General features: G+C 36.2%; 2 protein-coding genes across 2 annotated transcripts in view; both read right to left on the bottom strand.

The window, feature by feature from the left end:
• Positions 1 to 1,675: 1,675 nt before the first annotated feature.
• On the bottom strand, positions 1,676 to 8,407 carry wdr55 (WD repeat domain 55). Its single transcript, XM_065287299.1, has 8 exons — positions 8,302 to 8,407; positions 7,758 to 7,900; positions 7,003 to 7,103; positions 3,913 to 4,000; positions 3,212 to 3,391; positions 2,977 to 3,076; positions 2,581 to 2,750; positions 1,676 to 2,302 (listed from the first exon to the last, which is right to left on the bottom strand). Exons 1-8 carry the CDS (start codon positions 8,335 to 8,337, stop codon positions 1,948 to 1,950), a joined length of 1,173 nt encoding a protein of 390 aa, XP_065143371.1. The 5' UTR covers positions 8,338 to 8,407; the 3' UTR covers positions 1,676 to 1,947.
• A 5,907-nt stretch (positions 8,408 to 14,314) lies between these two features.
• The window catches only part of chm (CHM Rab escort protein), a 79,697-nt gene continuing 67,210 nt past the window's right edge, over positions 14,315 to 26,801 (bottom strand). The window contains exons 13-15 of the mRNA XM_065287298.1: positions 23,773 to 23,883; positions 15,227 to 15,384; positions 14,315 to 15,099 (exon numbers count right to left, since the gene is read on the bottom strand). Coding sequence (XP_065143370.1) covers positions 14,857 to 15,099; positions 15,227 to 15,384; positions 23,773 to 23,883 — 512 coding nt within the window. The 3' untranslated portion in view covers positions 14,315 to 14,856. The remainder of the gene's footprint in view (positions 15,100 to 15,226; positions 15,385 to 23,772; positions 23,884 to 26,801) is intronic.

Below are 26,801 nucleotides of genomic sequence, written 5' to 3'. Positions count from 1 at the left end.
AGAAAATGAAAAATAAATCAAATCTAGGTCATGTCCAGACACGGCAAGTCGATTTAAAGGGCGTGAATAGGTTTTGAATAAATAATATTCAGAAGTTTATGAATATCTACAAATCAACTAAACTCGGCATGGTGGAGTTTAGCCGTACTATAGTATCTGTTTTGTCTTTAATTCGGGTGAATAAAAATAATGCATAACGAAATAAATAAGTTTGCAGATAATGATGTAGTGCGGCTTAAACTACCTTTCAGACATTTAGCTTTTAGACAGCAGACGACTCTGGGCAACACTGTGTTGATATCTAGTGAAATTGAAAGGCTTCTCTCAAACACATGTACTTTTATTTGGCCTACCATTCACAGTAGTGAAAGAATGAAAGAAAACTCATTTAAAGGTGCAGTGTGTAAATTTTAGTGGCATCAAGTGGTGAGGTTGTGAATTGCAACCAACGGCTTAGTCCACTGCTCACCCCTCGCTTTTGAAACACATAGAGAAGGTACGGTAGCCGCCACCGGACAAACATGTCATTTATGGAGACAACTTAGTAAAAAATTGTCCTTTAAGGGCTTCTATAGAAAAATGGCAGCACAAAAAGGGTGACTTCCATGTAAGGGGACCCTCGGTGTATGTAGATAAAAAGGACCCAATCTAAGTTAATAAACACATAACGGTTCATTATGAAAGGTCTTTATACACCCCTGATCATATAGTTTTGTATATTATTTTGCATTTCTGACAAAAAAATCCTTCTAAAAATTACACACTGCACCTTTATTTTGCATTTCTGACAAACCCTGAAGATTTTGAATAGCTGAAGCCTGTAAGAGGCAAACCTGAGTGACTTCATTAAAAGACATATATGACCGAATGAAGCTTTGCTTTATTCTTCAATGCTGGTTTATGATTATTCTTATAGATGTTGTAGCTGGGGTCCAAAGGTCTGATGTCAGATCATTTAGTTAAGGATCGTAATTTAAGTAAAGCCTTTAAAATGAATGCTGTATGTTGGCTTTTGGTAATCACAGTAGGTATTTGAGCTGTCATAGACTGAAGGTCTGTTATTCCAGCATGATGTATTAATATACTACAATGAACTGTGTGTGTGCTTCAAACTTTACATTTGCATATATTTGAGTAGTGGTTGAGAAATATACTATGAAAAATGTGCTTCACAATGCCATAGAAGAACCATTTTTGGCTGAATGGTTCCCTTAAAATTTTTCAACATTCAAAGAACTTCTGTATATTTTAAGGCATAAATGTTTATTTGCATCAAATATTTATGACAACTAGATGATGAATACTTCACTATTTTATAATCTAAACAAATAAGCTAACATTGCATTTGCAGGCATTCTTGAAAATAAATGTGACGCATGCAGAAATGTGTGTATTTACATATATACACAAAATACATCAGTTTATTTTTAGATAACCAAACTACTGCAAGAAACTAGTAATACAAAGTTCAGAATTGTTTATAGGGGGCTCTATTTCCTCACATACAGTGAATGGGGACTGATAAATCTGAGTAAATCATACTTACTTTTATTATATATTCATTTCATTCTATCTATTTATTCTATTTTACATTACTTAATGTTGTTTATGTTGATGCTGTATTGTCTCTAATGGTCTCCGTCTCAATGTTCATAATAACGTCACAGGACAATGCTTTATCTTGCATGGTATTATAATATCAATAATGTTTTGTTTTATTAAGCAACTCTAGTATCTGGTTGATTTTAAGTATTAACTCTCTTGTGAGAGACATTTGAGCACAGATTTAGAAATTTCCTGATGAAGAGGGATCTAGTGAAACTTGGATCTATAAGATCTGCAAGCCATATCCATAAACTTTTTTTAATGGGCCATCCATTTAAATAAATGTGACCAATACCAACACTGGTAAATAGGATATAACATCAATATTCACAGTACATGTTTTCAGTCACTTCCACTGTCACTGTCACTGTCATCGTCCTCATCCTCCTCCTCTTCCTCAGCTTCTCCCTTTTTATCATTTTCCTCATTTGTGTCCAAAAGTCCAGCGAAAAAATTCTGTCCTGTATCGAAGGCTTTATTACTCAATGCTTTGAGCCGGCCGTCTTTCTTCTTTCGACGCCGATAATCGTTTACTTTCATATCAGGAATGCTGGATATGTCCCAGAATTTGATCAGCTGGTCATGGGCGCAGCTAGCCAGGAATCGTGTGTCTCTAGAGCGTGCGATCTCCTCGATGGGCTCTCCGAGGTGCTGTCCGATACTGCCCACCACACGATTGGGCATGATACTTATAGCTCTGCAGAATGAAGAAAAATATTTACATTTCATTTTACCAATTAAATAAATAATAAAAGAGGCATTCATGACAAACTATCCGTCACAACACTGTCAGAAAATATGGTCAGAATATCTACCCTAGCTTTCACTGGGGCTGTATACCCTATCAAAAAGTACACTTTTGAACCTCACAATGCGTTTTTAACCAATCAGAATGAAGCATTTAACAGTCTGGTAGTATAATTTTTTTATGGATGTACTTCAAAAGCAAGATTTTCAGGTGTATTTGTGACTGACCTGATAACTCCATCCATAGAGGCAGCACATAGTATGCTGTCTGTAATGGGGACGATACAATCCACAGACTCCGCCTGAACCGCGAAACGGTCACTGGTGGCCCCAAAACCATTCCAGTTAAAAATATATATCGTGCCCTCAGTGGAACCACAAACAACCTTGCGCCCTCTCTATGTGGAAAAGAAAGTGTGTTTTGTGTATTGTGCATGGTTAAGCAGTTCTGTTGTTTAAACGGTCATATACTATTGTTTAAAGTTCCGACATAACAGATGTTTTTGTTTACCCATGCAGCACTTTGGCTACAACATCTGTTGTTTAAAAGAGCTTTTAATGAATAAACTAAGCAGCACTTACGTCTATATGTTGAAGGTTTTTAGAGGGTATATACACACTTACTTTCATTATAGAAACAGAGGTGAGATCTCCACTTTGAAATTCAGAAAGCAATTCAAATCTGCGTCTCTTTATATTGAATACACCCATAGTACCATCACCGCTAGATAAAAAACGAAACACAACCATCACAAACATATCTACATGACCAAACATCATCAAATCATCTGCTTGATCACATCAAGTCCTGAGTCCATCCAATGCAATAAAATCATTACTAAATCCGTATTAGATCTACCTGGAGGTAAGCAATATCTTCTTGGCCTGGTCAACAGCGATTTCACTGATATAATCTTCATGGTGCTTTAGTTCCATAAATGATGTTCCTTTCCTCAAGTCCCAAACCTTTAGCGTTCCCTCATCATCTCCGGTTGCGAATATATTCTCATCGACCAATCGCAGGGCACTGATGGAGTCCCTTCAAACAAAAGCAATACACAAAAATCAATACAATGTAGACAGCTACTACTATTACTGATCAAGAGCTTAACTGAGTAAACAAAGTGTCGTTCATCTAGCGGTGAAATTGTGAATTGCAATGGCTCAGTCCATAGCCTAATTTTGAAACGCAAAGAGAAGCTACGGTAACCACTACAGGACAAACATGTCATCGTCTTAGACAACATAGGGACGACGGGCGCTTTGTAGAGCAGTTTGTCCATTTAGGGCTACTGTAGAAACATTGCATTCTTACTTCCATGTAAGGACACCTGAGGTGTATATAGATATAAATGACTCAGTCTAAGGTTATTAAAACAATACAGTTCATTAGTTAAGGTATTTATACACCACTGATAATATAGTTATGTATATTATGTTGCATTTCTGCAAGTCCCACATTGCACTTTTAAGAATACAACATGATTTCACTCTGAATTGTAAAGTATTTGAAGAAATATTAACAGATAGCAGCACTGGAATTAAGAGGAATATCTGTACTTGTGAGCTTTCGGGATGCGTGTCACCAGTTTTCCAGCCTCCACATCCATAATGTGCACTGCCTTGTCTTTAGACACACTGAACAATTCTGTAAAACACATTCAACGTCAATGAACCATACACATTTAGTGCCAGCATTTGTGATCTGTGCTGGCAAAATGAGCAAATTTTCAAAAATTTGTTATTTATATTTGACTATTAAAATTCTCTATAAAAAATGATGAATGATTTGTTAAAATCTAACACAAAATGAGAGATCTACTCCTGTTTGAAGTTGATAAAGTCAGCAAAGTCAATTTTGAGAAATTGAGTTACGGATTTTTGAATTCATACCTTAAACAAATTAGTGTCGCACACCTGGAGTAGATAGGTGCGTAGGATAAGAAGACACACAAAGTCTCGTAACATACACAAAAGGCAATTCCCGCACACTATCTGCTTGCTGAAAAAGTTTTTAATAATCGTTGCGTTGCAACGTTTCGATCTTACGATCTTCCTCAGGCAACTGCAATTGTTACAATTTACGAACAATTGCAGTTGCCTGAGGTAGATCGTAAGATCGAAACGTTGCAACGCAACGATTATTAAAAACTTTTTCAGCAAGCAAATAGTGTGCGGGAATTGCCTTTTGTGAATTCATACCTTAAAATCACTGTAAAACTTATAGATTCAACACACACAAAGTCAAAAACAATAGGAAAATATACGTTCAACTATTTTCAACAGATATTTTGGTAACATTTTACAATAAGATTCATTAGTTAACATTAGTTAATGTATTACCTAACATGAACAAACCATGAGCAATACATTTGTTACAGTATTTATTAATCTTTGTTAATGTTAGTTCACAGTGCATTAAAGGAATATTCCATTTTCTTAAAAGAAAAATCCAGATAATTTACTCACCACCATGTCATCCAAAATGTTGATGTCTTTCTTTGTTCAGTCGAGAAGAAATTATGTTTTTTGAGGAAAACATTGCAGGATTTTTCTCATTTTAATGGACTTTAATAGAGCCCAACACTTAATACTCAACACTTAACAGTTTTTTTCAACGGAGTTTCAAAGGACTCTAAACAATCCCAAACGAGGCATTAGGGTCTTATCTAGCGAAAAGATTGTCATTTTTGACAAGAAAAAAAAATGCTCTTTTAAACCACAACTTTTTGTCTAGGTCTGGTCCAGCGTGACCTAACGTAAATGCGTAGTGACGTAGGGAGGTCACGTGTTACATATATAAAACACACATTTGCGGACCATTTTAAACAATAAACTGACACAAAGACATTAATTAATATCAGTTGAAATACAACAACGTAGGAACGGTCCTCTTTCTCAACACTTGTAAACACTGGGGCAGAGTTTCGGGTTCGTCCTCTGTGACCTCTTGACGTCATGACGTATTGCGTGGGGTCACGCTGACGCATCACGACCGGATCTAGTCGAAAAGTTGTGGTTTAAAAGAGCATATTTTTTATTGTTCTTGTCAAAAATGACAATCGTTTCGCTAGATAAGACCCTAATGCCTCGTTTGGGATAGTTTATAGTCCTTTGAAATTCCGTTGAAAAAAACTGTTAAGTGTTGGTAAATGGTAAATGGACTGCATTTATATAGCGCTTTTAACAGACCTATGGCCATCCAAAGCGCTTTACAATTAGCCTCACATTCACCCATTCACTCACATTCATACACCGACGGCGGTGTCAGCCATGCAAGGCGCCAGCCAGCTCGTCGGGAGCAGCTGGGGTTAGGTGTCTTGCTCAAGGACACTTCGACACTTGGTCCAGTGGAGCCAGGGATTGAACCACAAACCGTCCGGTTTGTAGACAACCTACATGAACCACTGAGCCACTGCCGTTAATTGTTGGGCTCTATTAAAGTCCATTAAAATGAGAAAAATCCTGCAATGTTTTCCTCAAAAAACATAATTTCTTCTCGACTGAACAAGAAAGACATCAACATTTTGGATGACATGGTGGTGAGTAAATTATCTGGATTTTTTTTTAAGAAAATTGAATATTCCTTCAACTAACGTTAACAAGATTTTAATAAAGTATTAGTAATGGCTGAAATTAACATTAACAAAGATTAATAAATGCTGTATAAGTGCAGTCATGTTAACTAATGTAGTTAACTAATCTTAACTTATGAACCTTATTGTAAAGTGTTACCGATTTTTTTTAAAACTGTTATTCTGTGCATGTGTGTATATTTTGGGGTCTCACTCTTACGCGTCTGTGGGCACGCGGATCTGTCAGTCAGCTCGAGGAAGATCGTTTCGAGTCTTATCTCTCTTAAGAACTCAAAAAATTCAAGCAAATCCAGCACTTTTTTTTTTATTCCTGCATGTTTTTAAACCAAAATCAAAATGTCACACCCACGTGGATGGGCATGCATCTTTGTATTGGATTAATCATTTAAGATGGTACAAATACATACAAATAAGACAATTTTAGATGTTTAATGACTATTTAGGGCATCGGGATCCCTAGACGAATAAGCTTAATGTGCTTACTTTTATGAAAACCTTCATTTTGACCAAAATCGACATTTATACTTTCTTTTCGCTGCAGCTCAAAATTAGACGGTTCACATTCAGACTCATTCTGCCAGAACAGGTCATGCTTTATCTATATATTAACATAAATGCATCTGGCAAACTCTTCTAGAGATATATGTTTAGTGCTGCCTCAGAATAAAAGTTTTTGTTTATATAATAAATGTAGGTGTACTGTGTATAATAATTTTGTATAAATACACACACACACACACACACACACACACACACACACACACACGCATGTATATAATTAAGAAACATTTGCATGTGTATATACATATTTATATATAATTTAGTTCTGCTGGACACAAAGGGAGGTATTTGTAATCAAGCAGAATGCAGGTGCACAAAAATGGTTTGGATACAGCTTAAAATATCCTCCTTTATATTCAGCAAAACAAAGAATTTATACAGGTTTGTAACAAACATGAGAGTTTTGGGTGAACTATCCCGTAATCTTTCTGTTTATGTGAAATAGCCGAAGGTGAACATTTGGATGAATCTAACAAGAAGAAGAACAACTTACTTTGTCCATCACCGGAGAACTCAACTTTCCTGCAGGATTTGAGGTGATGTCCTGATGACCACAGCTCCTTGGTCTCTCCTTCAGTGCATGAATATGAATATCTAAAAACAAATGACAATGAATTAAAGTGAGCTGATACTTATTAAGTATCTAAGTATTAACACACCTTGAACAAGACCAAACAAACCACTGCATATTATTAAATTAGAGCATGCTTCAAAATATTTTTAGGTAAGAATTTAAGTCATTTTAAACAGAAAAAAACACAAGATTACTGATTTAAAACACCATTGTGATTTCTACAGCAATACATACTACGGTCTGGTTTCACAGACGAGGCTTAACTAAAGCCAAGACAAGTTCTTAGTTAAATTAAAATGTAAACATGCCTTAGAAAAAGATATCACTGATGTCTTGGCACTGGCTTATTGTCAGTGCAAGCATGTTTTATTGAGACAGATCAACATGTGTTTTAGTCTAGGACTATGCTGTAACCAGGGGTAAGTCTAAGACACTAAACAAAATCAATATTCAATATTGTTATAAAAAAATCACCTCAGGGTGAAACCTTAAAAAGCTGCTAATTCTTTTTTGTTATGCCACAGTTTTGATTGAGGTTACTTATAATATTTAATGTGGAAAGAATATAAAGATTATGTAAGTGTTCCTAAACTTTTAATTGGTAAGTTAGTGTACATCAGCTCTTACAGGTATAACAGTTACATCTGTTTCTACATTTATATATCTGATCTTACAGGTATATATCTCCATCGATATCTCCAGCTGCCAGTATATCTCTGTCTGGATGAAATGCGAGTGTGTTGACAATCGCCTCTAGTTTGATGTCCTCTGGTGTCTCTCGTATCTTTGGTGCTTTTGGTTCTTCTGCAGTTTCCTCCTTTAAACAACACAAACACTCATCTGCATGGATTCATGTGCGCTTTTATACAAGTGAGAGAATTAAACATTTTGTCAATGAGCCAACAGTAAGCGTAGTCTACAAAGCCATGTTTACAAGTAGGACAAATTTAAAAAAGAAGTTAAAACAACATGAAAGACAGAGTTTGATTGTGTAATAGTAAAGGGTAAGTCAGGTGAATGTGGAAAAATGTGTGTTTTAAGTTCAGTTGATGTAATGATGAACATCACATAAAATTAGCATTACATACACACAGTTAAATGCCGTACATTTTTGTTTATTTCACGAGTTAATTATTCTTGTCGTGTAACATTTAAAATAGATTTAGTTAAATAACTGTCACTGAATATGTGTTATATTTATAAATAACACAAACTTACTTCACATGAATCCTCGTGCTCTGTGGGTGTCGCCATCTTTCTTGTAGGCTAAATATTTCACTTCCGGGTCACGAGACAGCGAGTCAGAGGCCGTTTCTCAATCCGATGGCCGCAGCCTGCGGAGTTCGTATTTGTAGGCTCCACACGTCATCAAGACTGTCTTATTTCAGTTTATTAGCAATTATAAAGTTGAATATTGTTCTTAGTTAACCGTAAATTGTTGAAATATGTTTATAAATTGCGTGTGTAATGTTCAGTTAACTTAAATAAACCAGACTTGATGACGTATTCAGCGACCTTCGCAGGCTGCAGCCTTCAGATTGATAAACGGCCACAGTCCAGATCCATGTACATTTATTAATTAGATACACAATTTAATAACCATTGCAGAATTTTTTTTGCAGAAATATATCGTTTCCTAAATGCATATTGAAATTCACTGAATGGAAATAGGTGCAGTGTCTCACCAATAAAATAAAAGAAGTCACATATAACAATATGTTATTAATTTTATACCCAGTGAGACAAGAAGTCTCAAGATTTGTTGAGACATTGAGAATACATACGAATGTGTATTTTACACAATCTTTTTTAATTGATTAAATATCTAATATATCACACAACACAATAACACAAACAAATAAGATTCAGCTGGTATTGTTATTATATAAGGTTGGAGCAAATTTAATGATTAATTTATTGATTAAATATGGATAATACCAATAAGTGCAGCTTGCAGGGTCCAGAGAGGGCGGATATTTAAAAAAAAAAAAAACATGTAGATTTGTTGTGGAATATATATATATATATATATATATATATATATATATATATATATATATATATATATATATATATATATATATATATATATATATATATATATATATATATATTCCACAACAAATCTACATGTTCTATACATTTTAAAACTTTACTTTGTAAGATACTTTGTAAAGAATTGCTAATCTGGTAATAATATTTGTATTTATCAAAACGTGGCGCTCGATAAGTCACTTTTCTCCAGCCGTCCAATCACAATGGAGGAGAGGTGGGACAAATACAAACACTGACCAACCGGACCAGCCTGCCTTTACTACTGCACACAACACTATAAAGGTTAAAATAGCTTGTCGATTACTATATAACCACCTGTGCTACCATAATATCAATACGCATTGATTAAACAAATTATCTGCAAAAGCATACAGTAAGGATGTTTGCATTATCGCAACCAACACATCTGCGCTTCCAAAGCGCCCCCATGTGCTCGTTTTTAAAACAACACCTGGCGTGTGTTGTTCAGCCGCCTGAAATATTTGGTGGAGTTCGTGATCGTGATTTTACCCAAGATTAAATAAATTAACGACATAATGTACTGTTCACTACAGATTAATTTTCCGTTTTGCTTTATAATATAAAAAATTGGCAAGAAATTGTGCTTTGTTTTAGAAGTGACGAAAAAGTCCCAAAATTAACCTACCCTGTGAATTTTTGTACTTCTATACATTGTGTAAGGCATAAAGCCTCTTGAATTTAATATAATTGTTGTTTATATTTACTGTCAAACTAAACTGCAATAAAAATACAAATAATACATTTTAACTTGTGTGTTACAGTAAAAAAAATGAAATCCATTATCATGTTTTATTTTTATCTAACATTCAGGCTATTATATTAATGTAGTGATATGATAATACTATACAGTACACGGACGAAAATGGGCAAACAACATAACATAACATAACATAACATAACATAACATAACATAACATAACATAACATAACATAACATAACATAACATAACATAACATAACATAACATAACATAACATAACATTATTTAAAAAAGTAATGCATTATGTGATATACTCGGCACATGCATGGGTTATAGGGAGGTCTGGTCATACATTTATTGACTTTATCTTAAGTTCATGACATAATTATCTTTAAATTAAACTCCAAACACTTAAAATTACTTCAAATCTATAAGTTATCAACCTAAATCTGTCATTACTGTTATTTAAAGATGTTTATTTGGCAAATCAGAAAATCATATTCCAATTTAAATATGCTTAAGCACACGCAATTGCCTTTTTGCGCCACTAGATGTCAGCATAACACACATAAGAGGTGACCTCCTTTATCATGATCAGGTAATAATAGTACATATGGCAGACTGCATGTGTCCTAGTGTTATTAGATTTCATAAGCAAACACTTTTTGGCAACATAGTTTACGCAAAATGCAATTATCAAATCTCTAATGCAGGCACAGCTCTAGTTGTTTTAGACATGGTACTGTATTACATGAATATTAAAATTACCCTGGTATTTTCTTTCTTTTTTTTATATATTGGAGTATCTTGTAAATATCACTGGACATTAATATTGTAAATAGTATGTGGTTTTATCATCTGATATCATCAATGTATCACAAACACTTTATTGTTCTACTATAATTATAAAGATCTTTCTCTAGAGTACAGTAAAGAGAGCAGAGAATTGATAATACTGACCACTCATCTCTGTTTGTCTGGCAGAACTGAGACCTCACTAGATGATTGTTTTTTAATTTGTTTATTGGATTTGTTTCTGTAAACTCCTGAGACTTTTGTCTCACATCAGCTGTTTTATGCATGCAGGCAATACATACAATCTACACACCAAGACTTATAATACTGTTATTGAATTAAATGAATAAATGTCAACATATTTGCTGCTTGGCTGTTTGTACTGGTAGGCCATATATTTATTCAGTCTTTAGATGTGATGGTGTCTCATATTCCAACACTTACCTTTAAGGCAACACCTTGTTATGTGACTTGCTTCAGAAAGATAAAATCCAGCCAGAAGCATGTCAGGGGAAAATGTTTGTCTCCATGCTTAATTTGTTGAGAAACATTTTGCAACAGCTCGGAGTAAAAGTCCCTGATGATTTCTCCCACTGAATAAACCCCATAGTGCTGGAGAAGTGTGGGTCCCGCTAGGTGTCTTGCCTGTGGCACATTTTACCCTTTTACGTTTGAATGTCAAGACTTTCCATGCAGAAAATTGATTCCCAATGATGCTATTGAGCAGGCAGGTCATTCAAGAGAGAAGAAAATAATATGATGCCCCCAAAACAATGAGATGAAACCAAAATGCTGAAGATAAAGGATTGTCACGAAATTAAGAAAATAGAGGAAATCGATCACAGAGCATGAAGCAGAAGTGAACTCAATGGGTTCAAACTAGTTTGACACTCACAGGTTCTTATGTGATTCTGCGATGAGTGGGTCATTCATTCTAAGAAAACTGAACCCTTTGTGTTCATCCTCTGAATGTTGATACAGTATAATTCACACATGATGATACTGGATCGATTTGATTCAGTTTATAATGCACTGCAAAATAACCTTTAAAGTAGAACATTTCTATCATAACATCAGATTATTTCCTGATCTTCAGTCATCTTTCTTTGAGATTTCAGAAGATTTTCCAAATAAATTTCAAATCTGTGCTTTGCCAAAATTTGTTTGCTGTTTGTAATGCTGGAAGTTGTAATATTTGGTGGTTTGTAATTCTGTAAATAATTTTGTAATTGTATAACTTGTTAGTTTGCAGTTTGTAATTGTATGTTCTAACTTTGTAAGTTGTAATTCTGTAAATTTTAGTTTATAAAATGTGAAGTTAAAATTTTTTGTAATTTAGTAAGTTGTAATTGCGTAGTTTGTAATTTTGTAAGATGTATTTTGTGATTTTTTAACTTGTAAATTTGTAGTTTGTTATTTTGTAAGATGTATTATGTGATTTTTTTTAACTTGTAACTTTGTAGTTTGTAATTTTGTAAGATGTATTTTGTGATTTTTTAACTTGTAAATTTGTAGTTTGTTATTTTGTAAGATGTATTATGTGATTTTTTTTAACTTGTAACTTTGTAGTTTGTTATTTTGCAAGATGTAATTTTGTAGTATGTACATTTTCAAGTTGTAATTTGTTGTTCTTTATCTTATGTAAATTTGTAAATTGAAAGTTTTTTAAGTAGTATTTTTGAAACCTGTATTTGGTAATTTTGTAACTTTGTAGTTTGTAATTTTGTAAGATGTATTTTGTGATTTTTTTTACTTTGTTATTTGGCAAGTTGTAAGTTTGTAATTTTGAAATAAATATTGTAATATTGCATGTTGTAAATTAAAGTAGTATTTTTGTAGTTTGTAATTTAGAAAGTTGTAATTTTGTATTTTTTTATTTTAAAAGCTGTAGGCTATGTGGTAATTTTGTAGGATGTAATTTTGTAGTTCATAATTTTGCAAGTTGTAACTTTGTAGTTTGTAATTTTGTAAGATGTAATTATGTAGTTTGTAATAAATTCTGTATGTTGTACCATGTACATTTTTATAAGTTGTATTTTTTAAGTATTTTTGTAGTTTGTAATTTAGAAAATTTCGTAGTTTTTAATGTTGTAATAGTATAGTTTAAAGCTTCCCTGAGGGGTAATTAGTTTAAGCTTACGTACATAGTGCCCCACACAAACACTTACACATATACTAAACATCTAATAAAAAAATAAAAATAAAAATAAAAACACCAAAAAAAAAATACAAAAAAAAATTACAAATCACTTACATTTGTTATATAACCTTATTGCTTCAGGTACAAAAGTAAATTTATATCGATTTGTGGAGCATTTAATTGCTCTTAAACGCCGCTGTGAGGGCATCCACTCAAAGTCTTGATTCAACGGATGGGTACAATCTCCTAATATTTTATGTGCCATCCTCAGCACTTGCTGTTCATAATAGGAGGCAAGGCTTCTTAGGGGAACACCCATAATTTTCGAACATACCTTTACAATGCCCTGCAACTGTAATATTGTATGTTGTAAATTTGTAAGATGTCATTTTGTAGTTTGTACATTATCAAGTTGTAATTCTGTATGTTGTAGTATGCAAATTAGTAAGTTGTAATTTAAGCAGTCATTTTGTAGTTTGTAATTTAATTTTTTTTAATTTTGTAGTTTTCAATTTTGAAAGCTGTATTGGGTATTTTTATAACTGTGTAGTTTGTAATTTTTAAGATATTTTGTAGTTCGTAATAAATGTTTTAATACTGTATGTTGTAAATGCGTAAGATGTAATTGTGCAGTTTATAGATTTTTAAGTTCTTACTTAATTTGTAAATTGTATTTTTCAAGTAGTAATTTCATAGTTTTGTAATTTTGTAAGCCGCATTTTGCAACTTTGTAGATTGTAATTTTGCAAGCATTAACTTAACAATTTATAATTATATGAGTTGTAATTTTTTTAATAGTAATTTCGTAGTTTGTCATTTCATAAGTTGTAATTACATAATTCATTGGAAGTATCATGATATAACTTTAGTTTTCACCTAATATGCGTCCTGCCTTTTCTCACAAATTTCTATTTGTCCATCACTTCCAGTTTATCATCCTCATATTACAGTCAGTCACAGTCTATGGCAGTAACTGCCTGGTACTTCATTGCTGATCTGAAAAATCTGCATACTGCAAAACAAATACGTAAACTGGGCTATACAGTATATGACACGCATCACTCTTGACCTGCCTCTAAACACTCCTCGGCTATCTGCATGCTCCCGTTGGCCCTGCAGGATCAGCAAACTTCCTCCGGTCTGGGAATAACCTGGGCCATGTGTTCAGCAGTAACTCTTCCCCTGCAGAACGAGTAAATACCCTCAGCAGAGCCCATATCAAATTCCACAGAAACAAAGACAGCGAGCACGGTGAGGGAGTATTGCGCACTCGCAGCCATAATGAGCCATCTGTTCAACCATGGCAGTGCAAAGCAAATGTCATCAAACTGTGTTCTTTCTTTCCTGCATGGCAGGTAAACTGCCTGCCTTTTGATCCTCTGATGCATCACTAACATTAAATGCGTCGCGTCACACTTTATATTTGAGTTTGCATTCAAATCTGTATTGAAGCTTCTGCTATAAATATCAGCCAAATTAGCTGATGCACAGGGTTAAATCCACACATCCAGACATAATGCTTAAATAACTCAATTAAATATTTAATGGCAACAACCATTTCTGGATGATACAATTATAGCAAGACATTACTGAATTGTGCATGGATGTGACCTGATACAGAGAACCGATCTGATGATGAGACTTGAAGCGTCAGCATTTAAACACATATGAAATTTGGCCATTGGCTAGAGTTTGAAATGCATCCATGATATCCAAAAGCATTACAGTAACTCAATACATTATGAAAGGCACCATGCAAAGTTGTGAACACGTATGTACACAATTACAAAGAACATCCTGCTTAAAAAAGTGAACCATTTACAATTAACAGCCAGAACTAAACGACAAAGGCACATAAATAAAATCATTTCATGTGTTGATGATACATTTATTTTAGCTGGATGTAGATCTTCAGACACGCACTGCAGCATGTTGGCCAGTTCGGACCCAGATTAAAAGCAAGAAATAATGACAGTGTTTTTGGGAAACCATATGTCCTCCTCCCGAAACAGATGAGAGCGTGATGAAGTAACAGTGATTATTGAAATGTTGTCTGAAGGGGTTATTCCTCAGTGGGAGGGCTCTGAGAGGTGTTCGTCTTCTCCGCAGGATCGGAGGCATCAGTCGGTGATGCTGCAGTCTCATCCTCTGGAGTCTGGAGTTTCTCATCTTCTGTGTTGCCAGTCTGGTCAAACCCCGGCCCTTCGGCCTGCGGGCCTTCGCCATCATAAATGATGTCCTCAGGGTTGGGTGCGGGTGGACAAAAATCCTCATCAGGCAAAATCTGATGAAATACAGACTCGGCCTGCAAATAAAAACACACGAGTGCAGAAATTATAGTGGTGCTACATGTTTTGGTGGTTTTCTAAATTTAAGACTAAAGAATATAGAATTGAAAAGTTCTCTGATCCATAAACCATCACTGGACTTACCAGTTTGATGGAGTAGTCACTGCCCAGGCCGCTATCAGGACCAGTGCACACGTGAACGTTGCTCGGCAGACTGTAGCTGCTGTTGTCCAGGGCAGACGTGTCCTTCATGTTAAAGTACATGACCCACAGCACTGAAGGCTTGCTGCTCTCCTCCGTACCTGCACACAAAAATTTCGACAGTCATTTTCTTTCAGCCTATTGTTTGGGGACTTTATGCATCTCAGATGCTTTCCCCTTGATGCTGTCTGATGTTCCTCTTATATGTGACCATGTCTATGAAAACTCAGCTAAAGTTGTGTTTTGTAATTGACTGTTATTAAAATAATATAAATTCTTCAAGTTGTTAAATGTTTGAAGACAATAATATTCACTTTACATGTTCCTTAAAGCAACACTATGTAGTTTTTTTACCTTTAAATAATGTCTCTAAAATTATTTCAGTGATAGAACCACTTTTAACTGGACAAATTATACTGTTGCTGCAACCTGAGCAGTCTCCTAGCTGCTACAAGCACACTCTGAAAGTGGCGGTGGAGGGTAGGAAACACAGCCCCTCCCCTCCCCCTGCCTGCAGAAGAGTGTCTGATACCAGGCACTGTTGCGCTTTTCAACCACATGGGGGAGCTGCAAGTCATTTTTACATGGAAACTACATAGTGTTGCTTTAAGTAATTTGCACGTTTTGTATTTAAGATAAATAAATCATGCATGTTATTTAACTTGTTGTCTTGCCAATAAACCGCAAAACCACATGGATTTGTTTATTACCGACCGCGGTAAGGAAAAATCCAAACCGGCCCAGCCCTATGCATCACACCTCCCTCATTCATCCTAAAATCACAAGTGGAGGAATGATACGTAAAAGATTTGAAATGGTGAAGCGGTGATACTGGTGAAATATCTCAGGGCTATCAGCCAATCAGATTTGATAAAGAACTGTATTGTATAATAGTTTATAACGTTTGAAATATGGATATTTTTCTTAAACAATCCAAAGACCTTTATTAACCCCTTGGATTGCTTTTGTGAAGGATGAATTTGTTCCCTCTTTTCTCCATTTAAAAAGCTTGGAAGAGCAAGGAAATTTACTAAGATGTGTTAATGTGAATGATGATGGACAGATGTATCACAGATAGCTTAATGATGAGTAAATCATGGGGTAATTTTGATATTTGGCTGGGGTGATTTTTCTTCTCGATTTAGAATTTATAGTTATTTACATTAGAAAACAAGGCAAAAATACTGCGCAAGAAATGTATTTTTACAGTGAGGTTGAGTAATGACAGATTTGTCATTTTTGGCCAAACCATCCTTAAAGGGATAGTTCGGCCAAAAACGATATTAAACCCATGATTTATTCACCCCCAAGCTGTCCGAGTTGCATATGTCCATCGTTTTTCAGACAAACACATTTTCAGATATTTTAGAAAATGTTTTAGATCTTTCAGTTGATTAAATGTAATGTTACGGGGTCCACCCATAGTCCACGACCTTCAAGTCCAAAAAAAGTGCGTCCATCCTTCACAAAATAAATCCAAACGGCTCCAGGATGATAAACAAAGGTCTTCTGAGGGTAATCCGCGCGGTGTTGTTGTAGAAATATCCATATTTAAAACTTTATTAACGTAAATAAATACCTTCCGGTAGCGCCGCCATCTTAGACTCCTCTGTATTCAGGAGAGAGTATTAGCGTAGTGTACGCACTTTTCTTAGTGACGTATGACGAATTCGGAGGGCGGGGACACAGAGCGGCAGCAGAGTAGCCTCCGTAGGCTGCGTAAGCTCTCATCCTGAATGCGGACGCGACTAAGATGGCGGCGCTACCAGAAGGTAGTTATTTTCTTTAATAAATACATATTGATAACAACACCGCATGGATTACCCTCAGAAGACCTTTGTTTATCATCCTGGAGCCGTTTGGATTTAATTTGTGAAGGATGGACGCACTTTTTTTGGACTTGAAGGTCGTGGACTATGGGTGGACCCCGTAACATTACATTTAATCAACTGAAAGATCTAAAATATTTTCTAAAATATCCGAAAATGTGTTTTTCTGAAAAACGATGGACATATGCAACTCGGACAGCTTGGGGGTGAGTAAATCATGGGTTTAATATCATTTTTGGCCGAACTATCCCTTTAACCTGAAAATACTTCTTTAAAGAGATGGGAAAAGTTCAGAGATCAGTCATTGTTACTATTTCTTAGGTCATCTTATCTCTTTTTCTGCAATCCCTTTGACGACAATACACAAGAAAAGAGAGACACTTGTGTGTTTGTGTATGGCAGAGGTTCATTTAAAGCGTAAAGCTGTCAGTCTGTATCATTACCCTTTAAATACATAAGCCACTGCCGCAAAAAAGGTGGGAAAAGAAAGGCTAGAAAAAGCGAGGGAGAAGGTGTCAGTCTGAAATGTCAGTACGGTCATTACCCAAATGTCACACAATTATGACGCGTGTTCCTTTTCCTGCCCGGAGTGGCCCAGCGATTTGCTTAATTTGGAGAAGGGGAGAGGTGTGGCGGCATCAATGTTTAACGCCGCTTCAAACACGCCACCCATCTTTCCGCCCGCCCTTCCCTCTGAATGCTACAGGGTCAACCGTACACAAAGTGTTGATAACACACTCAAGTGCAGACAAATCACCTCGACCATAACCAAACTAAAGACTGAAAATAAGAGCGATCAGGGATATTCAGTTTATTTGAGTGATGACCTTTTATAAAGATTATAATAATTCATAAAATATATTTGTAGTTGTTCATAAAACCAGCTAATGTGAGATTATTACAATTGTTTTTTAAAGGAGCGGTGAATCAAAAACTCAATTTAAACTTGATAATTTGTTATATAAGAGGTCATCATACTTAAATGAACATCCTGCAAGTTTCAGAACTGAAAACGTCCGTGCTACTGAAATATAACCGTTTTTGGCACCAAGCCAGTAAAACAAGCCAGTGTGGAATTCGGAAATCTATGACGTCAAAGTAGAATTGAAGCACCGCCCCATAGCCAAATACAAGGACCACTTTTGAAGTCCCGCCCACAGCTTCGCGTGACACACGTGTGTCTCAACAAGTAAATATGTCTTTAAAGATTGACAAATGTAACCAAAATGACTTTTAAATACATTTTTTTCTGAGAGACTTTTATTTTGACGCGGTGATCTGTTATGATAGACTGGAAACGCATTTTCGGTTGTGGAAGAACCGCGTGGGAACAACACAGAAGCTAAATACTTTAATTCGGAGGCTTGGAACATAACATTAAATGCGTGGAAAAAGTTTGCTTTTTAAGAAGTTCCAGCTCGTGTGGGGAGTGTTTGTTAACTTTGTGTACACGGATTTATTTGGAAAGAAGTCGATGCTGGATTTGCAGAGAGACTGTGATTAAAAGCACCACTTACATTGGATCTGACAACAATGACACAGCATTATACACCGTAAGACATTTTACTTTATATAAGTTACTGTGTTTCACTATTGCTTTGTTAGAAGAGATCGCTTGATATGTCTGTTGTAACATCCGTGTCTAAACACGTATGTTTGACTGTTTTAATGTACTAAAAACATTAAACGATTAATAAAGATACACCACTTAACAACACGACTGTAATTTAACGGTAGAAATATACAGTGTTATTTATAAAGAAGGATTTATCAGCCGCAGTTTAGATTCTGATGCCCGTTTACTGTGTTGTATACGGTAATTTAGGCGAGTTACGTTTGAAAGGTCAAACACTCAACAAAGCTTTTTTTTTATTATATAACTGTGGTATTTAACATTACGTGAATGTAAAAGCAACCTCACAAGCACAATCAAATTATACAAAGTTATTGATAAGGATTTATTAGCCGCAGTTTAGATTCTGATGCGCGCTTACTGTGTTGTATACGGTAATTTAGTCACGTCGAGTTTTGTTTCTACTTTAATATACGTATTGTCATTTATGTGTATCATATTTAGCACCCAGAATCTTTTGTGGCTCAAACATATTTGTGTTCGGCTGCTATTTTTATCACATTAATGTTTTTAAAACATTTCCCCACATGTAATGACGGGGAATGAAGCCGTCCAATCATAGCAGTGGGTGTTTACGTCAGGTCTTCAATGCGGCCCGCCCCTTCAAACGAACCATTTCTCCTGACAGCCACTAATCTATGTTACAAAATAGCCTATTACTTATTGTTTTTGATGTTTTTGAATGTAAAAACCACGCGGACATCAGAAGTAGACATCAGGCAACAGTATAAAACAATAAAATCGACAAATTCACCGCCCCTTTAATGTTTGGTATACTATGGATTTAACATTATCTTAATCACGGTCCAGAAACAGATCAGATTTATAATAATAATAATTTTTGAACGTATATACATGTATATGTGGTTATATGGTTCAACAAACACTTAAATTTGTGAAAACTATATAGACGAATCTGTAAAAGTATGCAGGAGTTTGGGCAGACAGCCAAAACATTTCTTTTTCTTGGTCATATGAACACTTGCACACCTGCTCCCAGATGTGACAAATGTCAGATTAGCATACAGTAGCGCTCCTGATGGGGAATAACACACGCCTGCAGCTGCAAAGACCCAAAACTACAATGGCACGCTGCCTCAATACAAACACACTCAAGGTAAACTGACATCTAAACATTTTCTTCATCTTCAAACAATGTGAGTATTGCAAACTTGCTAGGTTATTGCTAAGTGATAAAGATTATTAATGAATACTGAATGATTATCATGTGGTTAGTTACTGACTCAAATGATAACCTGGTCCTCAACATGATTTGTACATAAATAAATAAAAATTTTTTAACAAAATGTTACAATTCATCATACAAAGTGTAAAAATCCAGTTACAGGATGACATCAAAACAGTTTTACAGTAAAGTTTGTCATGACTTACGTACACAGAATTTTGTTTGCCGTTTTTAAGTTTCAAGTGTCCGTGCTACCTTACAATTTTGAGTTAATTTAACTTAAAAATATAAGTTGACTTAACATTATTAATAAGTAACTAATATTTTTTTGTGAAATAACAAAACAAAAAATATTTTTTTTGCAGTTTAGTCAAGTGCTCACATTTTTCAGGAGAGTTTAATTTTTCTAAAATATAATGGGTTTGATGCCCAGGGATTGCATGATAAAAATAGATAGATTGAATGAAATAATTAACTTTTAAAGTGTCAGCCAAATGCAAAAGCAAAAGTCTCAAAAGTAAAGAGTTTTATAGTTATGTACAGTATATATGACCCGTGCTGCACTCTTAAAACTGCCACGCCCCCAGTTAACCGAGCACTTGTTTTTCAGACCTATGGATTAATCGAAATGAAAAAAATGACATACATGCACATCCCTACAACAAACATTTTGGTTCTGTATTCAGGAATTAGAAAATAAAGTGCAGGACTTGCTTGATGTTAAAAAAGTTTTGACAAGACATGAAAATTATCTTCCTCCTGCTGACTGACAAAATGTATTGTCATGTTCAAGAAAACAATTTGAAATGATTTTATCTTTGTGACATGGTGCATTATCCTGCTGGAAGTAGCCATCAGAGGATGGGTACATGGTGGTCATAAAGGGATGGACATGGTCAGAAACAATGCTCAGGTAGGCTGTGGCATTTAAACGGCACACTTTAGGCCCCTTAGTGCCAATTGGGCATCAAGAAAACATCCCCCACACCATTACACCACCACCAGCAGCCTGCACAGTGGTAAGAAGGCATGATGGATCCATGTTCTCATTCTGTTTACGCCAAATTCTGACTCTACCATCTGAATGTCTTAACAGAAATCGAGACTCATCAAGCTTGTGCAAATTGTAGCCTCTTTGTAGTCTCTTTTTCCTATTTGTAGTAGAGATGAGTGGTACCCGGTGGGATCTTTTGCTGTTGTAGCCCATCCGCCTCAAGGTTGTGCGTGTTGTGGCTTCACAAATGCTTTGCTGCATACCTCGGTTGTAACGCGTGGTTATTTCAGTCAAAGTTGCTCTTCTATCAGCTTGAATCAGTCGGCCCATTCTCCTCTGACCTCTAGCATCAAGAAGGCATTTTCAGACATACTAGCATACTGGATGTTTTCCCTTTTCACACCATTCTTTGTGAACCCTAGAAATGGTTGTGCATGAAAATCCCAGTAACTGAGCAGATTGTGAAATACTCAGACCGGCCCGTCTGGCACCAACAACCATGCCACGCTCAAAACTGCTTAAATCACCTTTATTTCCCATTCTGACATTCAGTTTGGAGTTCAGGAGATTGTCTTGACCAGGACCAAACCCCTAAATGCATTGAAGCAACTCCCATGTGATTGGTGGATTAGATAATTGCATTAATGAGAAATTGAACAGGTGTTCCTAATAATCCTTTATAAGTATATATTTTTCCTATAGATATTGTTAACTTTGTGTGTGCTGAATTTATTAGTTTTACAGTGATTTTAACTCTTTCCCCGCCATTGACGAGATATCTCGTCAATTAAGAGAAAACGCTTCCCCGCCAATGACGAGATTTTCCGTCTTTCCGCAATACCGCTTTTATCCACCAGGTGGCGCCCTTCCGCAACTTTTTAAAACCGGAAGTATTGCCCTATGGCAAGCTGCTGCATGTCCGTGTCTGTTTTAAAGATCGCTCTGAATGGGATCTCTATGAAAAGTCCGTCATAAAAATGGAATTATCATTGCTTTATGCTCAAAATATGGTGTTTTTGCAAAAACCTACCCATATTCAAAAGCTGATTGCAAAAGAACAACTAAAGGTAGGATGAAACGGTTTTTTTTGTTTGAAAGCAGAGGGTCTGTTCTTTCATTTGGTATATTGTATGTTTATATATTTAAAGAAGAACATTTTCTGGAAGGCATTAAACTTTGGTGAAAATCATGAAAAACGCTGGCGCTGGCTGGCAACTTTTTTTAAAAACGCTGGCGGTGAAAGAGTTAAGGTACGGATGCATTGATTCTATTTAAGAACCTTCAAAAACCTTCAAAACACGTGTAGCTCTGTCATTTTTTTTGTGTCAGATTCCAACAAATGTCACCATTTTGAACATTACATCATTTTGAATTTTTTTTTTAATGTAAAAATATAAGTAACTAATTAAAAAAATTATAATTTTGACTAATTTTGCCAGCACCGGTCACATATGTTTAAATCAGTTACAACATGCAAAACTCTTATTCTGCAAATCCCCCAGCAGCCACAAACATAAAAAGCACAGATTTCAATTTTTCAAAACCAAATCCCCGAACTAACATTTGAGCAGTTCTAACAGTGACGTTTGCCTTGGCATCATTGGATTACAATTGAATTTTTGTGAAGAGTTCAACTTTTCCGAACCCATCAACCAATACCCAGGTAAACCTCTGCACTAGTTGCGAGTGATTTGTCCTATTTGGCTCCATCATCATGATTTAAACAGACTCAAAGAAGATTCTCACCACACACACACACACACACACGCGCACACACACACACGGTTTCGACCATAGGGATGAATGAAGATCTGCTCAGGTGACTTTGTCTCTCTGACCTGTTCTGGCCCACTGCTCTCCTTATCTAGCGATTCATCCTCAAGTCCTCTGCCAGTATTTGTTCTGACATTTTAATTAAAATAGTACTAGCTCATTCCTGTGATAAAAAGGCTGCGTGTCGCCCAGCAGGGACCCGTGTCTCACACCCGCTGCCACGCTGGCCCCGCACCTGAGCACATGCGCTTACACATGAGGAAACAGACACACTTGCACATTTAAGTCTATTTTAGTTGCACACTCGAAGAACCATGCTACAAAAATCAACATAAAAAGTAATGATTTAAACCCTTAAAGAACCAAAGTATATGGACACAAGATGAGAAAAATGAATGGTGGAGAGATGATGACTGATCAAGAACAATCATGCTTGCTAGATAAAGCAAGGAGGTCTGGGGTTGTTTTGACCTGGATGACCCTGAGGTCCTGCCATGAAACAACACATCCGGAGTCAGGACACACAATCTTGGATGAATAAGATCTTGGTGTGCACCAAAATATTGTGACCACTTCCTGCTGCTACCATCATCATTCTCCTGACAAATAAACTATCACATACATTTTTAAAACATCAACTTGCATCCCTCCAAACTTTCAGAGTTGATTCGGCCAAGGTAACGTGAGGTCATACATGACAGGTCGTGCTCAGATATACTCTGAAGGAGCCAAGCAGACCTTGACAGAGCATAATGGGAATCAATGGGAGCAGTGCCTGGCCCTTGCCTGCCACACCACCATCAATATCAATCACCGTTATCGCCAATAACGTCCTCATGCAAGCCCTTCTGTGAATGTCACGGCAGAACCAGATCTTTCATCTTTAAAGAGAGGAAGAGATGATCTCTTTCTGACACGGGCGGCAAGGTTAGTTAAGTACGGTTAGCAGGATGTATAGCGGATCAAAACGTGCGATCGGAGGTCAATGCACAAGGGAACTGAAGAAGAGCATTAATGAGTTTAGATGATAGGAGGTTTTAATAGATAGTGAAGAGGAGTTGGACCAGATGTTACCTTCTGAAGGTTCCTCTCCAGGAACGGTGGGAACATGAAACAATCGAGATATAACTGGAGCGAGATCTTCATGGGCCGAACCGGAAGATGAACAAGTCAAGTGGACCAAATCTGTTAAAAGAAGAACAAAAATCATAATTATACTACAACATTATTATTTCATAAACTTAATGTACTTGGTGCTGTGAAAATAAGAAATGAGCACATAAATAAAAAAGCAGTGCAGCGGTGGGATCTGTGTAAATGTCCTGGACGATCCCAGGAGCTCGCACATCACTTCCAGGATCATCATTACCTGTCCATTTCTTTCTGAAGTCCATGTAAAATATCGTGTGTAAGGATTTGTTCCAGTTTTATCCTGCAGTGCAGGGGTTTGGATCTGTGTCACGCTGTGGAGAGACGCAGAGATCTCCGGTGGGACGGGATGTGCGGTTTTGCTTAAGGACTCGCGGGACACCACAGAGTTCTGAAAGATTCCTGCCGCAGCAGGAGACACTAAAGGGGCCGGTTTTAAAAGCTTAGAGACCGAGTAATAAAAGTCTTGGATAGCTAAAAAGTGAACACTTTGCAGTACAGGTAGATTCATAATATACCGTTTATATGGTCTTGTGGGAAAAGCGCTTTGCTGTTATTTAAGTGGATCGTTTTATTTGCACATACACCTTCAGCTTATATGCAACAAAATTTAAACGTTGTGATTATCATTTAAGGTTGGCCCAAAAAATATATATTTTTGCAAATTATTCTTGCTATTATTATTATTATTTATGGTGCCGCATAAATATCACACTTCACTCTTAGCTTTGCTTGGATCCCATCAGGGTCTCTTGCTCCAAGTGGTAAATGATAAATAAAGACCATCTTCTCAGGTAAATGCATGTCTGTCACGGTCATGATCATCATCTCATCGAGAGAAACGCTTAGATAGGAAAACATTTTTTAAAAAGGAACATCCACGATCCATCTCTCCGTGGGATCTGGAGAAAACCGCGAGCTTCGGTCCGGCACCCCATCATCGCCCTGAACTCAATTCCCATAGAAAGGAAGTTCTGCTGATTAAGCTCTTCAATCCCGTGAGGATGGAGTTTGTGCCGGAGCGCTCCACCTGATCTGTCTCTTCATCATGATTGATAGCAAAATAGGGCTGGTGTAACATACACAATAACTTTCATAAATAACAATAGAGATAATAATGGAGTCATCACTGAACCGACGGAAGGGAGACCATCAGATCTCAAGTGTTTGAAGGACAGTTTTGACATTTAGTAGCACTTAAAAGCTATCCATATAGGGTACGAAAATGATAAAATTTATATTTTAATTTTATTAAACATGAACAATACAAATTAGATTAGATAAGTCACAGAGTAAAATTAATATTTAAAAAAAGGAATAATTCTGCACAGTTCATTACAATGCGATACAAAAAAAAGGTTTTCTCCGCCAGTGATGAGATATTTTCCAAAACATAAAAAAATTAGGGATGCACCGATACCGATACTGGTATCAGCCTCGATACCACATTTTCTAAAGTACTCGTACTCGTTAAAAGTCCCCCGATACCAGGGATCGATACCACGGTCTGAGAAATGTCTATGCACTCCGAGAGCACTCCGACCTCTGCCTCAACGTCAGGGATCACACCAGCCCTCATCTGCAAACAGCACTGGTAACTGATGTGTGTTGGGTTCCCGCTACGTCAGCAGTAACAATCATAAATATTTTAAGAACAAGCGGGCGCCCGATGTCCCTTTAGCTTTCCCTATCTCTGTCCTGACATGTGATACAAAGATGAAGGCCGTCTCCAGCCGCACAGCAATTCTATCTAATCTACTGCCTATTATACGTCATTCTGAGATTGATACAGTTCCAAAACCAATTACTGTTAAGTTAGCACTTCTGAACATCCGTTCACTAAAGAACAAATCTTTTTTAGTTAATGATCTTATCACCACTAACAACCTGGACTTTATGTTTCTAAATGAAACTTGGTTAGATGACAGCTGCAGTGCTACAGTCCTCAATGAATCAGCCCCACCCAACTTTACCTTTATAAGTGTATGTAGAGCTGTTAGAAGGGGTGGAGGAATAGCTGCTTTATTCAAAGATGCCTTTCAATGCAAGCGTTACTTGGTGATTACCAGTCTTTTGAATATTTGTGTATTGCTCTAAAAGGTACACCACGCATTCTGTTTACAATTATTTATAGACCTCCCAAATACACCTCAGCATTTGTTGATGAATTCACAGAACTTTTGTCAACAATTTCCTCTGAATTTGATTATTTTGTTATTGCTGGAGATTTCAATATTCATATAGACAATTCAGAAAACAATACTGCGATTGAACTGTTAAATGTTTTAAACACTTTTGATCTGACCCAGCACGTGCAAGGTCCTACACACAATCGGGGACACACTCTTGATCTGCTCATTAGCAAGGGTCTAAACATTTCATCCACTGTAATCAAGGATGAAGCGCTATCTGACCATTTCTGTGTTTACTTTGATTTATTGATCTGTCCTGCCACTGATGCTAGATCTGTCTATATCAAAAAAAGGTTCATAAATGAGAACACCAGTGAGGTATTTATGAATGCTATGTCAATGTTGCCAAACATATCCGCAGACTCTGTTGATGTTCTCCTTGAAAACTTTAACATAAAAGTCAAAGATGCTATTGATGATATAGCTCCAGTAAAGGTCAGGATGATCACTGGCAGACGTAAAGCACCCTGGAGAAACACAACAGCAGTACAGCACATGAAAAGAACATGCAGAAAAGCTGAACGTATGTGGCGGAAAACAAAACTTGAAGTACATTATAGCATCTATAAGGACAGTCTTCGTGCTTTCAATGTAGAACTAGGCACAGCTAGACAGACCTTCTTCTCCAATATTATAAATAACAACATAAACCACACTCGCACTCTTTTTGCTACTGTAGAGAGACTAACAAACCCCCCAAATCAAGTTCCTAGTGAAATGCTCTCTGACAACAAATGCAATGAGTTTGCCAAGTTTTTCTCT

The sequence above is a fragment of the Paramisgurnus dabryanus genome, chromosome 18 (genome assembly GCF_030506205.2).
Source record: "Paramisgurnus dabryanus chromosome 18, PD_genome_1.1, whole genome shotgun sequence".
Classification (NCBI taxonomy): Eukaryota; Metazoa; Chordata; class Actinopteri; order Cypriniformes; family Cobitidae; genus Paramisgurnus; species Paramisgurnus dabryanus.
The sequence above is the reverse complement of the archived record's forward strand: the minus strand, read 5'-3'. Positions and strand labels throughout refer to the sequence as shown.